The sequence below is a fragment of the Pipistrellus hanaki genome (assembly GCF_964339955.1).
Source record: "Pipistrellus hanaki genome assembly, chromosome: X".
NCBI lineage: Eukaryota > Metazoa > Chordata > Mammalia > Chiroptera > Vespertilionidae > Pipistrellus > Pipistrellus hanaki.
This window is the reverse complement of record NC_140524.1, coordinates 49,499,400-49,517,576: the sequence shown is the minus strand read 5'-3', so window position 1 is coordinate 49,517,576 and position 18,177 is coordinate 49,499,400. Positions and strand designations below refer to the sequence as shown.

The 18,177-nt window shown below is 36.5% G+C and overlaps 1 protein-coding gene across 1 annotated transcript in view; it reads left to right on the top strand.

The window, feature by feature from the left end:
• The first annotated feature begins 1,313 nt into the window (after positions 1-1,313).
• The window catches only part of NRK (Nik related kinase), a 144,323-nt gene continuing 127,459 nt past the window's right edge, over positions 1,314-18,177 (top strand). The window contains 2 exon segments of the mRNA XM_084870436.1: positions 1,314-1,633; positions 8,869-8,934. Of these exon segments, the coding sequence (XP_084726562.1) occupies positions 1,577-1,633; positions 8,869-8,934 (123 nt within the window). The 5' untranslated portion in view covers positions 1,314-1,576.

The window sequence follows — 18,177 nt, the reverse complement described above, 5'->3', positions numbered from 1 at the left end:
TAGAAGTGTGGGTCAGAAATAGTGAGCTCTTGGTCATTAGGAAGAATTATGTAGATGACTCTTCCTAGAGGAGATAGAAACTTCTTAATAAAAAGGAAAGAAAAAGGAAGCAAATCCCGGCATCAGGTTTCTACTCCGGATGGTCTGTGAGCTCCAGGGAAAGTAAGCAGCTTCAGGACATTTTTCTAAAATGCTCTTTGCAAGTGCAAGTGCTTCAAAATTGTTTAGTTTTATGCACAGACTTCTTTTCCCAAAAAGCCTTCAAAGGGAGACTTACTTCTCAAGGGTGAATTGCGTTTAATCAGATTATCTAAGCCTTGTTTCAGGCCCCTTGCACTTTGTGGGAGAATGGAGGTGAACAGCCTTGGCCCCCGGAAACGTTTTTGCAACAAATGAGCAAATGAATGAAACCCAGTCAGAAAGCTGGAGACCAGGAAGGACTCGGGGATTTTTTATGTGCATTGTGAGCGCGGGGAACTGCAAATTTAAGATCAGGTTAGCCTGGGCTTCAGAGACTGTCTCTCTTAATTAATCTCCAGCACCTGTAACAGGTGAGGTTCTGACTGCGTGTCCAGAGGCTGGTATCAACTAACTAGTTCCATAAGAGATGTGCTCCCCCCCCGCCCCCCAAGATGATTTCACACCGCTCCTGTTCACATAGCAGTGTCCTGGGCCCTTTAAAAGCCGAACTGTGGCGTATTTGTTGCTCTCCGCCTGCAAAGGATCTCTCCTAGGTCTGATCCCTATGCCAGTGGCAAAACATTTCCTTATCTAAGGATGAGCTTTTGTAATAAAAGGAGCAATAAAGTCAGAGGAACAAAAAGAGGAAATATACAACTAGAAAAGTTGCAAGCATTTTTAGGCAGATTGGGGCGCGGGCTGTTTGAACTGTGGCAGTGCTATGGGGCCCAGACTGGGAGCTTTGCAGATCAGGACCGGTTTTCTAGGGCTGGCAGCTGCCTCGCAAAAAGTTTCCTGTGGAACACTCTCCAGCAGGGGCGGGGGCAGCAGTGGACTTGGGAGGGAGCAGGAGGGCGGGGGAGGCCTTGAGGGGCTGGCTCACAAACCGTTATAGTTCGTCAGCACCTCCCTCCTGCAGTACACCCCCCCCCCCCAGCCCGCCTCCCTGCCTCGAGCTGGCTGCCCACCTGGCGACCTGACTCTGCACCAATCCCCTTCGAGCTGCTTGAGGAGGAGTGTGGGGGCGGGGGGGGGGGAGCCTCCTTGCACCGCCCCCCTCCCCACCCTGAAAGAGGCTCTCTCAGCCGGGGCAGACACTGCTCTCTCGCCAGAGGAGCACTCCTCTAGTTTCTTGGTCTTACAGATAGAAGCTCAGGCTCTTCTCTCACCTTAGCAAAACTTGCTTTCCCGCCTCTTAAACTCACGCTTCTTTCCACTCCTTAGCTCTTTTCCCTCCACTTTCCCCTCTTTTATCTCCCACACCACAAATCCCCTATTCCTTTCCCCCACTCTTTCTCTTCTCCCCCCGCCCTTCAACTCCTTAACTGCTTCCTCTTCAAACACCTAGAGTGTTTCTTAAATCCCTCAGTCGCCCACTCCTGTTCTACTGGAAGCCATGCCGGGACCTGGGGGTTGGAGGGACAAGGAGGTCACAGATCTGGGCCACTTGCCGGTGAGTAGAAGAGACCCATCGCCCCCCAAATTGCTCTTTTCTTTGGGTTCTGAACATCCGGGAGGGCACGACGTCCAAAACCTAGACTAGGCTATAATTTTGACAGGACCACTGGTGCAGGAAGGGACCCAGAGAGCAGGTTTTGGGAAAACGCGCCCCCCTGGACACTGGAGCCTCCCCAAACTCACGGAAAAGCAAAGAGACCAGGGATTATGGATGAGGGAGAATTGGCGGAGGTTATGCGGACTCTAAACAGTGGACGTTTTCTAAACGTGGCCCTTGCTATCTAGCAGCGTCCCTGTACCTGTGCAAGCTGCACTCCAGGAGAGGCCAAAGAGGGCAATTTAGAGTGGCTTCCCGAAAGCATTCCTTTCTGTCACCCAGATGCCCTATCCAGGTTTCCTTCTTGTTTTGCCAGCGAAGATGCTCACTCTCAGAATGACCTTTACTTGTAGATGATAGGGGGCTAAAAAATTAAAGCATGGGAGTTTCACTTTTCTTGCTTTCGAAAAGCACTTTCTAAAATCTTCTTACTCTGCCAGGGCACTGTTCCCAACTCAGTATTGTGAGAGCAAAGAACTGGAGGCCTCTTGAAGAAGTGAATTCTGCGTGCTTCATTTTAAAAACAAACGTATTGCCCTCACTAGCTAACCAGATTTTCTCATGGTTTTTGTTTGTGGTTCTCCTTTTTTCGGAATGCTCAGCATTCTTCCAAAGTTGTAATTGATTGGTGAGCTATTATCGCCATCGTTATTACTAGACTTATTATTTAAGCAGCGCCATTTATTTCATTGGCATCTGGTTTCTGGCAGATACTGGATCCCACCCAAATTCGTTTTTTAAGTTCTCTTTATCGAGTGGCATTTCACCCGCACCCTCTCTTGAATGCGAAGGGCCCCTGGATTCTGAAAGGGAATAAGCTTGCATGTGTTGGAATGATCCCCAGGCAACTGTAGTTCAGGCCTGCTTGCTTTGATAAAAGCTAAATATTAACCTTGAGGTTATAGGATTATTCAAGGACGCAGTGCCTCAATTTTATTCATATTTGGCATTTAAAAATTGTCTCCTTAATGGTGGCAGACGCTTGTTTCCCTCAAAAATAGGATACTCCCCCAAACCTCAGCTCTATAATTTTACACTATAATGGTGTGGAGCAGGAGGTGATGCACATGAATAACATTTTAGCAAATTGTTATTAGCCTTTGAATAATTACTAGCATTGTGGTTATTGGTGCAGTTTCATAAGATAAAGTCACAGAATTTTAAAAGATTAAATCTTTTTGTCCATCCTGCATGTACCCAGTGCATGCATAAATATGGAGGTTTCAATTGGTAGTTTCCTTTCTGAATAGAACTTTCATATTCCGACTAGATTTGCTCCCCCCAAAAAGGGGTTAAACAAAGGAATGAAATATCACTCTCTTCCAACATTTTCTGTGTTTGGTGGGAGAAAGAGAAAAAAAAGCAAACTAGCTCCTTGGAAATATGTAAAGCTACATATGGGTCAACTGAAATAATATCATTCTAAAATTGACTAAAGAGTGAAATAGGAAGGACCTCATAGAAATAATAGAGCAAAGAATCCAAATTCAAGGAAAATGAAGAAAAAAACATATCGCCACAAAAAAATGGGAGGGGGGTTGCCCGAACCGGTTTGGCTCAGTGGATAGAGCGTCAGTCTGCGAACTGAAAGGTCCCAGGTTCGATTCTGGTCGGGGACATGTACACTGGTTGCGGGCACATCCCCGGAAGGGGGTGTGCAGGAGGCAGCTGGTCGATGTTTCTCTCTCATCGACGTTTCTAGCTCACTATCCCTCTCCCTTCCTTTCTGTGGAAAATCAATAAAATATATTTTTTTTAAATGGGAGGAGGGAATGGCTCAGACTAGCTGACCAGTTCATGGTCCCAGGATATAAGAACTGGGTGAGAGTGGAAGAGATAAGGAGAAAGGCTGTAATCTTTACATTGCAGTCCAGTGAAATATTAGTTTTCTGAGGGTTAATGGTGGTGTAGAGGGAAAAAAGATAAGGTTGGTTTTTTAAGTAGGAGAAGGTTAAGACACAAAACCAAGCATTGATGCTTGGCCTTATTTTATAGACTTCACAAAAGCCTCATACATTTCTTAACTTCTGACGATTTCTAAATTGTTATTATACAGGAGTAATTTTATAACTCATAGTGAAGGTCTCTATAATATGAACAAGTTATGCATAATTATGCCCTATCCTCAGACATCCAGCTCTAAACCCTAAGAAATCCAGCAGAAAAGTAGCACCCCTTTTACAATTTCTTGTATGTCAAATTTTTAAAGATGTGAAAAGTTCACTGTTAATTTGGTCACTGGTGCATTGTTTTTAGTGATTCAGGATTTCTTTTCATTAGACTTATTTCCTGAGTCTCTGAAGAAGGAATAAAAGAAAATGAAAAGATCAAGCAACATCAAATTTAGTTCCTTGGAAATTTTCATTTTGATGAAAAATAAAGATGATAAAGTGAGAGAGAAAAAAAGACTGTATGTGATGGAAACCCTTTCAACAATTATCCTCAGTAGGATATATATGAAGGTTAGAAAGTTGGCACCTGTCAATATCAACTATACCAATTTGGCAACTACCATGTAATGGGGGGTGATTCAGACCTTAGAGTTTCATATTGATAAAACAATTATTGCAGAGTATATAGTAATTAAATATAAGTCTAGAATAAGATTTATATGTTATGTCATTGTTGGTTTGGCCAACTAAATAACCAGAAGACACGAAACCTTGAGAGAGGTCAAGCTTCTAAGCAAATTGGGATTTAAAAAAAGTGGTGGGAGGTTTTTTGTATTTTTGTTATTATATAGATATTATTGCTAAACCGAAAATAGTAAGCAAGTGTGAAATCTGGGGAAGCAGAAGAAGGGTGAGGGAATTGTATAACTTTTTTGCATGATACCCTAAAGTTATAGGGTATACCTAAAGAGACATACAAAGCCAACATAATAACCAGTAAAATGACAAGTCAACGGTATTTTGTCTGTTAATTGTTGGGTACTGTAATTTTTTCTGATTTATTATTGAATAAATATCTCCAATAGATGACAAAACAAAAAAGTACAGAGATTTATGGTTTGTGCTTTCTTTTTGAAAAAAATTTCAACACCATGTATATAGAAATTTATATCTAATCTATATCTATCTATTATATCTAATCTATATACATATATACATACATACATATATTTGTGTGTGTGCATGTATTTTTTCCACCTTGCTTGCCAGCAATACTTGAAGTTGTATGTATCTATCTATCTATCTATTTATCATCTATCTATCATCTTTTTTTCTTAGAATGCATATGTCACTCAATCTTTGGGACTGGAAACTATTTCTTCATCTCCAAATCTGGCATGTCTTCACTATAATAGTCGCCTTTGCCTTATGTGCCCAGTATGGTAATGACATTCCTCACAGTTGTGGCCTTGGTATTTGACACTGCCATGTGTAGTCCTAATCTATATTGGGGTCAGGATTAGACAGGCCTGGAGGACAGTGGTAGCAGAGGTGATCTGAAATAGCACATGATCTAAGAACTGTATTTAAATTACATTAGGTTTATATTTAAATATAAATCTCAGCTCTCTCAGTCTTCCACAACCCAGAACAAATCTGTTTTCCACACTGAGTCATGAGAAACTTCCCACTTATCAAGTCCCTTAGCCTCCTGCTTTGAGGCAGTTTTACTTTCTTATCCACAAGTATTGAAACATTCAGGATATCCTTCATTACATATTCTAGAGCATCACCCCAGCAGGTACTATATTTCACTCTATTTCCTCAGTCTTCTTTTCCAGTTTCTAGAACAGTTTATTTTATCTTAATGTACTAGAATAGTGCACAAAAATCATCTGGGGATCTTAAAACTCATCCTCAGATATTCCAATTTCATAATTCCATGGTAGTGACAAGGAATCTGTGCATTTAAATAAAATGTCCTACATGATTCTCATGTAGTGAGAGTTTATGTAGTCCACAGTTTGAGAAACACTAGTCTAGAAGAAGAGATTATTTTTCTGTTTTCAACTTGAATTGTGAAGCCTATTTCTCCACCTATCTCTGAAACTCACTCTGGCACTTCCAGTGTTATATCTGATATTTTCAGGTTCTCTTTTTGTAAAGACTTTTCACAAAATTGCTGGTTCATATTTAAAACAAAAGGTCAGCCTCAGTTATTCATCTATTCATTCTAAGTACTGTGTAATCTCTTTCCTTCCTCTAGCTCTCTGATTACTGGAACGTGTTCTCTTGGTCTGCTTCATTACTGCCCTAAATCAGAAATTTGTTTTACTCATAATGAACACTTAATGGTTTCCTTTTATTCTTAATTTAATGTCTGCCTTATTTGGTTCTGTCAATCAGTTTCTGTCTCTGAGTCTCATATAACCAGCAAACACTGCCTCCTAGTGGTTCTTTTTCTTCCTGTTATTCCCACCCCTGCCCTTAATAAAAGTAACCATCAAAGTGCTTCTTCTTTCTTCTCTGCTTGAATTCAGAAAACAGAAACAAGTCTTCTAAATGCTAGGTGTCAAGGGTGCAAACAGTCCAGGACGTTTAAATGTAACAGATAAATTACATAAACAAAGTCTGAAGTATTTGCCCAACATTTTATGGTTAAAAATATTTTAGTAATTTATTTTAAGAAAAATTTTTACAAATTAAAGTTTCTTAATTACTTTTTTTTTAACCAAACGGAACACCAAAGCATACCAAACCACCAGTTAACTTCCAAATTGATATAGCAGTCATAGAAATAAAGATCTTTCCTCATCTGCTTTTTAATCTTGGTGAGGTAGAGCAGAGGAGAGGACCAAGTAATTGTGGAGACCCCTCTCATGTAGACCTTTTTAATTTCACAGTAGTGACTTAAAAAAAAAAAAAAAAAAAAAAGAGCTTCCTTTTAAAAGCTTCCTTCCTTGGAAGCCCAGAATAAACTATTTTCTAACTATAATTAAGTGAAAATTTTGATATAAGAAAGTAATATTACCCTAGTAATTAAGATACTTCATTTTCCCCAGTTTGACAGTCATTTAATCTTAAAAATACTAGTGTGAAGAATGGGAATGAAATATATTCGATAAAACTAGTGAAAAATACTATTCGAATAGAGTAGAACATTATGCTGAGATGCCTTTAAGAACAAGAGAAAAAAATAAAACCTTTTTTATTAAATGTGAGCATGAGGAGAATTAAGATGTTTTGGTCATTTGTGAGCAAGACAAATTTTCTATACAACATGAATATAAATAAAATAAGACTAACAAGAATTCCACAGGTATTTTATTGTCTCTATCCATGTCCTTGGTGCCTTTTTTTTTTTTTTTTTTTTGAGTAATTAGATGCCTGAATTCAAAATTTATGAGCAAAGTACTTATGTCATTGAGAGGTTAAAAAAAAAAGGATTACTACATAAGTTTAAGATATTTTCAAAGATACAGAAATAAAATTCAGCTAAAATGCAGCCTTAACTATAACAAAGAATGGTTTTCCAATAGTAACCAGTTAAAATATTTTGATTTTTTTGACAGATGACCCAATGCTCTTTCTCCATAATTGATTATCTCTAATATAAATCCCGCATTGATATAATTCAAAGAAATATGCCAGTACATCTTCAAGTCAAACCCTAGCAACTCCTCTATTGGTTAATTGTTTTGCATAAAATTTTCAGTGAGTTATAACAAGAGTGATATGCTAAATATCAAGGCCATTATTGCAATATATATTTACTTCTCTTGAATCCTCAAAATTAGGATTTCAAGAAACTTTTGATTTTTCATGGGAGTATATTCCTTGAACTATTTGTTTAAAAAGATACAGTGCATATTGTGGCATTGATTTTGGTGATGATTTTGAGAAAGTAGGCTGCTGTTTTCTATAAAAATAGTTGTATTAATTCAGTGGAAACATGGATTTTAAAATGTTGGAATCTTAAATTTTGTCTTATAAGATTTTAGAACTAGAGCTGGAAAAGCACCCAACACAGCACCTTCATTTTATACAATATATGTGAAAAGTAAGTCCTGAAGAAAATAAATAACTTACCCAGAGTCATATAGTTAATTAATGGCAGAGCTAGGGCTAAACCTCCAGTCTCCTGACTATCCAGTGGAATACTTGTTGACTGAAGTAATCCCAGAATTTTGCTATTTTCCTATGATAGTTTTGGTAGATTATATAAATATCACATCAGTTTAAAGGAGTCTATAATTTCATATACAGTGCATATGCTCAATAGTTTTTCTATTTAGCTCACATTTGTCACAGTAATAAAAATGTTTTAAAACAAGGTTAAACAAAGTTTGTGTTTATAAAAAGTGCTTTCTATAGGTACATGAATTTCCAATAATTTGCCAACACAGCTACCACTTTGTGTATAAACTGGTATATATTTATACCTCAAATGAGTTTTGATAAAACAGTAAAATAAGCTGCTAGACCAAAAGTTTAAATAGTGATAAAAATGTTTTGTGGTGAATGAGAAAGGAATATCCATATTGTAAGGTAAGGAAACAATGTTCAAAGATGAATATGGAAGCCTTAGGAATTTACCCATAAACATTTTATGTTTTGTATTCTATGATGCCATATTTAGGCTTAAGATAAAGATTTTGTGCATGAAATAACATGCAAAGATTAGTTTAAAAGCAAACACCAACTTTGACTAGTTTTTTTTTAAGTGATGAACTTTTAGTGCCATAATCTTGCTTTGTGATTCATATTCAGAGATTATATTCTTTCTTAACAATTACTATTATATGCATAAGCTATCTAGATATTATATTCAGTATGTACACATCACTGCTGTAATCTATTCTGCCTGTCTGATTAGTACTAAAAAATGGATATTAAAAGAGCATTTCAATTGCAAGTAAATGAACTCATTTCTATTTTAATATTCTCTCTAATTATAGTATGACATGTACCTCAACTATACATAAAGGTATGCATTTTACAGTTTAATGATAATTAAGATACAGTTACTGTTTCTTTTTTATCAACGACTACACTTATAACAGGGAGATTGTGACATGTCTATTTATGTATTTATTTGTTTGTTTGTTTATTTTTGGTGAATGATACTTTGGTTTTTCCCATTCTAAGGGTCCAAGGCAAAATTGAAATACCATTCTTGATAATTGAATGCTTGCCTATTTTTCCACAAAGATTGACAATTTTTGTTATACATGTTTTCAGGATCCAACTGGAATATTTTCACTGGATAAAACTATTGGCCTTGGTACTTATGGCAGAATCTATTTGGTAAGTGTAAACAGATTATATATTCATTCTTACTTTTCTAATAACAGCAGTAACTGCAAGGTAAAAACCTACACTTCAACTCAAATACTACAAAACATATTTCATTTTAAGATATGAATCAAATTGAGATAGCGCAGTGATGCCTGGGACAACTATTAAAAAAGGAATGGATTTTCAATCTAGAATGAACCAGCCAACCAAACATAAGATGTAAAAAATTATTAGCAGAGAATTGATGAAATCACCAATAGGAAAGTAAACTAATTAAAATAAGATGTACCCAAATAAAAATATCACTTGTTTTATATTATACCTCCATACCATTCTAATTATTCACATTCACATTTTCAACTGAATCTTACAAAAAGGAAAGCATCCATAACATTCAGTATCATACATTGAATATGAGTGTGCACATGTGTGTGACAGTGTTTGCCAAAGAATCTAACAAGAAAAACTCTGCATTTATTTAGTAATTATTTGTTAAGCACAAAGTATGTGCCAGGCACTGTGATAATCTCTGGTACCTGTTCTTCTATGGCGTATGGTCTAGAAATGTGTGAGTGATTAAATGTGAGTATGTGTGGGTGGGTGGGAGAAACATATATATGTAAGCACATAAATAAATTACTGTATAATTGCAGTTGTAATATGTTTATGTAAGAAATTTACTAGTGATATGAGAGCATCCAACACGAGAACTTATTTTAGATTCAAGGGTAAGCATTGGCATCCTTGGGGAAGTGCTAGGTAAAGTGATACTAGCGGAACAAATATGAGATAACCAAACAAAAGCCAGGTTGATGCCTTCTAGGCAGAAGCAGGGCAATGTTAGAGATTGGGTTGGAGTTGGGGGTGCTTTAATGTCCCTATCACCCTGATCATATGCCTTCCCCCACTCTCTAATATTAGGAATACATATTTTATCAATCTTGTGTAAGTTTCTGTACAAATGCAGTATTCATCTTTTCCAAGCCTGTCCATAAAAAATCATATCACTGCTCCTAGGCTGATCCTTACTGTAGAATGACCACAGGTCCTCCACATTAGGGCCGTATAGAGGTGTATAGGTCAAGAAGAAGGGACTTCCTTCTAGTTCAGACAAGGGTGTCTTATGCTTGCCAAGTCTTATACCTTAAGGCTGCAGTTTCCCAGAAAGGGTTTCTTTTTTAAATTTATCTACCCAGGTTGGGATTGGGGGCGGGGAGGAGAGGTATCTTTAAAAATTGCACAAAAGTGCTCATAGCATAGAAGTTGAGTAGTAGAAAAAAATGATTGTGGAATGATCCTAAAAGCAGAAAGAATCTTGGTGAGTATTAGGAACAGAGAGAATGCCAATATTAATGACACAAGTTTTTTTTTTCCAAATCATTGTGTCCTTTCCTATTAAAGGAACCAGTGAACTATGGACAATTATGTTACAGGGATACATATACTGTATATTATTTATGTTATCTCTATTGAATATCAAACTAAATGATTAGTTAATATTTATGTGATATAGGTGAATTTTGCCACATGTGCATAAATACCTACACCTTATCTAAGGAAGTTCCTCTTCTTTAAGGCATAGTTATAATCTCCATATACCTATACACATTTTAATCCTGAGGTGTGTAGTGTGTGTGTGTGTGTGTGTGTGTGTGTGTGTGTTTTCTTATTTTTATTTGAAGGCATATAGCTCTCTGTACCACCATATCTTAAGAAAAAAAACTTCACTAATATAAGGTAAAAATCAAAGGTAAGGCCGAAGCCGGTTTGGCTCAGTGGTAGAGCATTGGTCTGCGGACTGAAGGGTCCCAGGTTTGATTTTGGTCAAGGGCATGTACCTGAGTTGTGGGCACATCCCCAGTAGGGGGTGTGCAAGAGGCAGTTGGTCGATGTTTCTCTCTCATCGACGTTTCTAGCTCTCTATATCTCTCCATTCCTCTCTGTAAAAAATCAATAAAAAAAAAATCAAAGGTAAGGTTTGATACCACAAAAATATGGTTTCTCATCATCAATCATCAGAACCATGATGCCATAAAACAAGAAAAATGAAGAGGGTAAAAAGGTAAGTTATGCATGATAACTTTTTAAAATTGGGGCTTATTGTGGTATACAGCAGGTCTTCAAATAATGTTGTTTTGTTCAATGTCATTTCACTATAATGTTGATGAGATGCCATAGGAAATTAACTATTGCTTATATCAATTAGCCTATTATAAAATTGGTTTCCATTATAGTACATCATTTCATCAAAAGTTAGAGAACCTATCAACATTAAGTGAGGACTTACTGCAGTTTGTATTCAGTAAAATTTAATACTGTAAATGTACAATTTTATGAGTTTGCACACATTCAGTCATGTAACTACCACCAGAATGATTGTTTTCAATATACTTCTTAACCTTCAACTAATATTCTACTTGAAATAATATCTATGTCAACTAAAGCCTTTCATATATCAATCATAATTATATTAAATTTTCTGTTTTGTACTTTATATCCAAGTTATCTATAAGTCTGGTTATATTGATTATTTGTCGAGAATGGGCTTTTCCCCTTGATTATTGCATCAGATATTTTGGTTTGAATGCCAGACATTATATGTAGAACAGTATTTATGTCTTGAAATGGTCACTCTTGTTCCGTTAGATCATTAATATCAGAGGTTGAGTCAATCTATTAATATGAGTTATGTTTTGGTTATGTTGTTGCTATAGTTACCTTCAGTTCACCACCAGCTTCAAATTTCTCTCTTACCTTGTGCTTGACATGAGAGTTTGTTTGCTGAATGCCTTTTCAAAATTCCCACTCTATCCCTATGCATCTGTGCCTCAGAGATTCTCTCTCCATGTTCTTGTGCTTCCCCTAGTGGTATACTGCTATTGCTTTCATGCTAAGTGCTTCTAAGTCTAATGGTGTGGGGCAGGGAGGTGGTCCCTGTTTTTCTGATTCAGCTTCAGTCATAGGCAGTTCCTGTGCCTCTTGGTCATTGGAGTTTGGCTTTATTAGTTATTGTGACCTTCTTCTCAATGGTCTAGTCACAGCACTAATTTCTGTCCCTCCCACAGAGTAGAGGGCTTGTGTTTTTGTTTGTTTGTTTGTTTGTTTGTTACATTTCCCCCAGCTCTAGTAGTTCTTTTTCTGCACCCTGGAAGTGGGGACAGGTTTTCTGCGCTTCCCCTAGAGATTCTATTCTTTGGAGGGAAATGAATTGGACATGATTGTATGCTTTTCTATTGCAATGGCTTCTGCTCTCCATCAGGTCATTTCTATAAATCCAAGGAGAATAATCTACAAGTGTGTATAAATTCTTCTTGTATCTGTATCTCTCAAGGGTACTGTACTCTCATGTCAGCCCTTACTTGGTCTTTAGCAGTTCATAAAAATTTAACTGAATTGTTTATACCAGTTTTTGTGGTCACCCTTTCCCCCCCTATAGCTACAGTTGAGCCAGTATTCATGTCCCATCTCTCCTTGAAGATTCTTGTATTTCTTCAGATTTTAGGCTGGTTGGTTGCTTTGATACTTCTTTTTAGGTTCAGGATAATATTATGACTTTGTAGATTATTCAGGGTTTTTGTTTGGGTGGGGGTTGTACTCTTTCAAGTTTTCCACATACACAACAGGAGCCAGAAGTCTATGTCAATTCCTTATAATTAGATCTTCATGAAGCATCTACCATATGCTAGATTTTATACACATTTATAATTCCTAATGATTGTATATGTATCTATTTACCTCCATGGATTGAGAACATTTTCTGCAATCATATCTTCAAAGGATGCACCTCTGTTTTGCAGAAGACAGATGACTACATACACTTTGTTAACATTAAATAGATTTCATGTTCTCATTCATTGTTGTGACCTCTTTTTTTCTTTTTCTTTTTTTATTCATTTATTATCTGTGTACATAATTTAACATTGCCCCCCTCCCATACATACTCCCATCCCTAGAGTTTTGTGTCCATTGGTTCTACTTATATGCATGTATACAAGTCCTTTGGTTGATCTATTATCTCCCCCAGATATCCCTACCCTGCCGGCTGTAATTGACAGTCTACTTGTTGCTTTACTGTCTCTATATCTATCTTTTGGTTCATCAGTTTATAATGTTCTTTATTATGCATAAATGAGTGTGGTCATGTGGTGTTTCTCTTTCATTGACTGGCTTATTTCACTCAGCATGAGGTTCTCCAATTCCATCCAGGTTGCTGCAAATGATGAGAATTCCTTCTTTTTATGGCAGCATAGTATTACATTGTGTAGATGTACTATCATTTTTTGATCCAATCATCTGCTGACGGGAACCTAGGCTGTTTCCAAATTCTAGCTATTATACAATAAATTCTGCTGCTATGAACATAGGGATGCATATATTCTTTCTAATTGGTGTTTCTAGTTTCTTGGGATATATTCCTAGGAGTGGGATTATTGGGTCAAATGGGAGTTCCATTTTCAGTTTTTTGAGGAAACTCCACACTGTTCTCCACAGTGGTTGCACCAGTCTGCATTCCCACCAGCAGTGCACGAGGGTTCCTTTTTCTCCGCAACCTGGCCAACACCTGTTGTTTGTTGATTTGTTGATGTTGGCTATTCTGACAGGTGTGAGATGGTACCTCATTGTTGTTTTGATTTGCAACTCTCGGATAATTAGTGACTTTGAGCATGTTTTCATGTGCCTTTTGGCCTTCCTTCTGTCTTCTTTTGAAAATATTCTATTTGGGTCCATTGCCCATTTTTTAATTGGATCATTCATTTTCCTTTTATTTAGTTGTATAAGCTGTCTATAGATGTTGGAGATTAAACCTTTATCAGTGGTAACATTTGCAAATATGTTCTCCCACACAGTGGGCTTTCCTGTTGTTTTGTTGATGGCTTCTTTTGCTGTAAAAAAGCTTTTATTTTGATGTAGTCCCATTTGTTTATTTTCTCTTTAGCTTCCATTGCCCTAGGGGCAGTATCAGTGAAGAAGTTCTTTTGGCATATGTCTGAGATTTTACTGCCTGTGGATGCTTCTAGTATTTTTATGGTTTCCGTCTAATGTTTAAGTCCTGTATCCATTTTGAGTTTATTTTTGTGTATGGTATAAGTTGGTGATCTAGTTTCATTCTTTTGCATGTATCTGTTCAATTTTCCCAGCACCATTTATTGAAGAGACTGTCTTGACTCCATTGTATATTCGTGCCTCCTTTGTCAAATATTAATTGAGCATAGTGATTTGGGTTGATATCTGGGTTCTCGATTCGATTCCATTGATCTATATGTCTGTTCTTGTGCCAGTACCAGGCTGTTTTGAGAACAGTGGCTTTGTAATACTTGAAGTCTAGTATTGAGATCCCTCCTACTTTACTCTTCTTTCTCAGGATTGTTGTGGCTATTCGGGGTCTTTTATTGTTCCAAATGAACTTTTGGAGAGTTCTTTCTAGGTCAGTGAAATATGTCGTTGGTATTTTAATGGGGAGTGCATTGAACCTATAGATTGCTTTAGGAAGTATGGACATTTTGATGATGTTGATTCTACCAATCCATGAAGATGGTATGTTCGTCCATCTGTATACATCTTCCTCTATCTCTTTTTTCAGTGTCGTGTAGTTTTCCTCAAATAGGTCCTTTACTTCCTTAGTTAAATTTATTCCTAGGTATCTTAATTTTTTTGGTGCGATGGTAAATGGAATTGCTTTTCTTAGTCTCTGTTTCTGTAATTTCACTGTTGCTGTATAGAAATGCTATGGCGTTAATTTTGTATCCTGCTACATTGCCAAATTCATTTATTAAGTCAATTAGTTTTTAAATGGAGTCTTTTGCATTTTTTATGTACAATATCATGTCATCTGCAAATAAGGATAACTTTACTTCTTCTTTTCCAATTTGGATGCCTTGTATTTCCTCTTCTTGTCTAATTGCAATGGCTAGTACTTCTAGTACTATGTCAAACAGGAGTGGCGACAGTGGGCATCCCTGTCTTGTTCCTGTTCTTAGAGGGAATGGTTTTAGTTTTTGCCCATTGAGTATAATGTTGGCTGTGGGTTTATCATATATAGCTTTCATTATGTTGAGGTATGATCCTTGTACTCACAACTTGTTGAGAGTTTTTATCAGGAAAGGGTGTTGGATTTTATCAAATGATTTTTCTGCATCAATTGATATGACTATATGATTTTTATCTTTCAATTTTTTTATGTGATGTATCACTTTTATTGATTTGCAGATATTGTACCATCCTTGCATTCCTGGAATAAATCCTACTTGGTCATGATGTATGATCTTTGTGATCCTCTGCTGGAGCCGATTTGCTAGAATTTTTTTTGAGGATTTTGGTATCTATATAAATGAGGGATATTGGCCTGTATTTCTCTTTCATTGAGTTGTCTTTATCTGGTTTTAGTATTAGGGTGATGCTGGCTTCATAGAAGGAAGTGTTCCGTCCTCTTCGATTTTTAGGAATAGTCTGAGGAGGATACGTTTTAGTTCTTTCTTGAATGTTTGGTAAAACTCTCCTGTGAAGCCATCTGGGCCTGGGCTTTTGTTTGTTGGAAGCTTTTTGATGACTGTTTCAATTTCTTCCCAAGTCACTGGTCTATTGAGATTTTTAGATTCTTCCTGATTGAGTTTTGGAAGTTTGTATTTTTCTAGGAATATGTCCATTTTTTCCAGGTTGTTCAGTTTGTCGGAATAGAGTTGTTCGTAGTATTTAGTAACAATCCGTTGTATTTCGGTGGGGTCTGTTGTTATTTCACCTCTTTCATTTCTGATTATGTTTATTTGAGTCCTCTCTCTTTGTTTCTTGGTTAGCCTGGCTAGAGGTTCATCAATCTTGTTTATCCTTTCAAAGAACCAGCTCTTGGTTTTGTTGATCTTATGTATTGTTTCTTTGGTCTCTATGTCGTGTATCTCTGCTCATATTTTTGTTATTTCCTTTCTTCTGCTTACACTGGGCTTTTCTTTTTCTAACTCTTTGAGTTGTAGAGTTAGATAATTTGTTACCATTTTTTTCTTGTTTTTTTCCAATAGGCTTGTAGGGATATGAACTTCCCTCTAAAAACTGCTTTTGCTGTGTCCCATAGATTTTGGATTGTTGTGTTTTCATTGTCATTTGTTTCCAGGATGTTTTTAATTTCTTCCTTGATTTCTCTGGTAACCCAGTCCTTGTTTAATAACATGCTGTTTAGTCTCCATGTGTTCGATTTCTTAGGTTCATTTTTATTGTAGTTAATTTCCAGTTTTATGCCATTATGATCTGAGAAGATGCTTGAAATGATTTCTATCTTCTTGAACTTGAAGAGACTTTACCTATGTCCCAAAATGTGGTCTATCTTTGAGAATGTCCCATGTGCACTTGAGAAGAATGTATATACTTGTGGCTTTGGGGTGAAATGTTCTGAAGATGTCAATTAATTCTATCTGGTCTAATGAGTCATTTAGGATTGATATTTCTTTGCTGATTTTTTTTGTTTAGATGATTTGTCCAAGGTTGACAGTGGGGTATTAAAATCTCCTACTATGATTGTATTGCTATTAATCTCTCCCTTAATGTCCTCCAGCAGTTTTTTTTTTTATGTATTTGGGTGCTCCCATATTGGGTGCATATATTTACCAGGGTTATTTCTTCTTGTTGGATTGCTCCCTTTAGTATTATGAAGTGGCCTTCATTGTCTCTTGTTATGTCCTTCACTCTGAGATCTAATTTGTCAGATATAAGTATTGCTATCCCAGCTTTTTTTTTTCATTTCCATTCGTCTGGAAAACCTTTTTCCATCCCTTCACCCTCAGTCTGTGTGCATCTTTTTTTTCTGAAGTGGGTTTCTTGTAGACAACAGATGTATGGGTCTAATTTTCTTATCCAATCTGTTACCCTATGTCTTTTGATTGGAGAATTTAATCCATTTACATTTAAAGATATTATTGATAGGTACTCATTTGATGCCATTTTTATTCTATACCCCTGTGTTCCTTCTTCGCTTCCTATTTCTTTTTTTTTTTTTTTTTTTTTTTTTTTTACAGTAGACCCTTTAGCATTTCTTGCATTGCTGGTTTAGTGGAGATAAATTCCTTTATACTTTTTTTCTCTGTGAAGCTTCTGATTACACCTTCAGTTTTGATTCATAGCCTTGCTGGGTACAGTATTCTTGGATTCAGACCTTTCCTTTGCATGACTTTGTATATTTCATCCCATTCCCTCTAGCCTGATGAGTTTCTGATGAGAATTCCGTTGCTAGTCTGATGGGGGTTCCTTTATATGTAACTTTCTGTCTCTCTCTGGCTGCTTTTAAGATTCTTACTTTGTCGTTGGTGTTTGCCAATTTAATTATAATGTGCCTTGGCGTCGGTCTTCTGGGATTCCTTTTGCTTGGGACTCTGCGAGCATCTTGGGTTTGTGTGGGTTTTTTCTTCTCTATCTCAGGAAAGTTTTCTGTCATTATTTCTTGAAATACTTTTTCCATGTGACCTCTTTTTTCTATCTCAAATTAATTTCCTTCTGTAAAAAGTTTTGGGTTGGTGGGACTATACATCATAACCTTCATGGAAAATAATTTTGAGAATGGAGAAAACACTTTAAAATGTTCATGTTTTTATACCAATAATTAAACTTTTGGAAATATATGATAAACACTAAAAATATATAAAAAGCATAAAGATATCCATTTTAGCAAAAAGGTAGTATTTTCTGGTAAAAAAAAAAAAAAGCCTATGTTTGAACTAGGCAGAGTGATTCAGTGCTTACGTGGCCATTAATTAGCTATGACCTTAAGCAAGTCACTTAACTTCTGAGTATAAATTTCCTTATTTATAAACTGAGCTAAATAATAGCTATCTCACAATATTTGATAAAATTTAGAAACAATGTATATAAAATGCCTTGTACATTGCAGATATCATTTAAAGGTAGCTATCAGTATCATCTTTACTGTTGCTATTATTTGTAAAAGGACAAAATCCTAAATGGTAAAAAATAAGATGGAGCCGAAACTGGTTTGGCTCAATGGATAGAGCATCAGTCTTTGGACTGAAAGGTCCCAGGTTCGATTCCGGTCAAAGGCATGTACATTGGTTCCGGGCTCATCCCCAGTAGGGGGTGTGCAGGAGGCAGCTGGTCGATGTTCCTAGCTCTCTATCCCTCTCTCTCCTTCTCTGTAGAAAATCAATAAAATATATATTTAAAAAAAATAAGATGGAGTAAATTGCCTTATATTCAGTCAATATATCATTCTCTGAAAAACAATGTTTATAAAGATTCTAGCAACATAAAACTGTG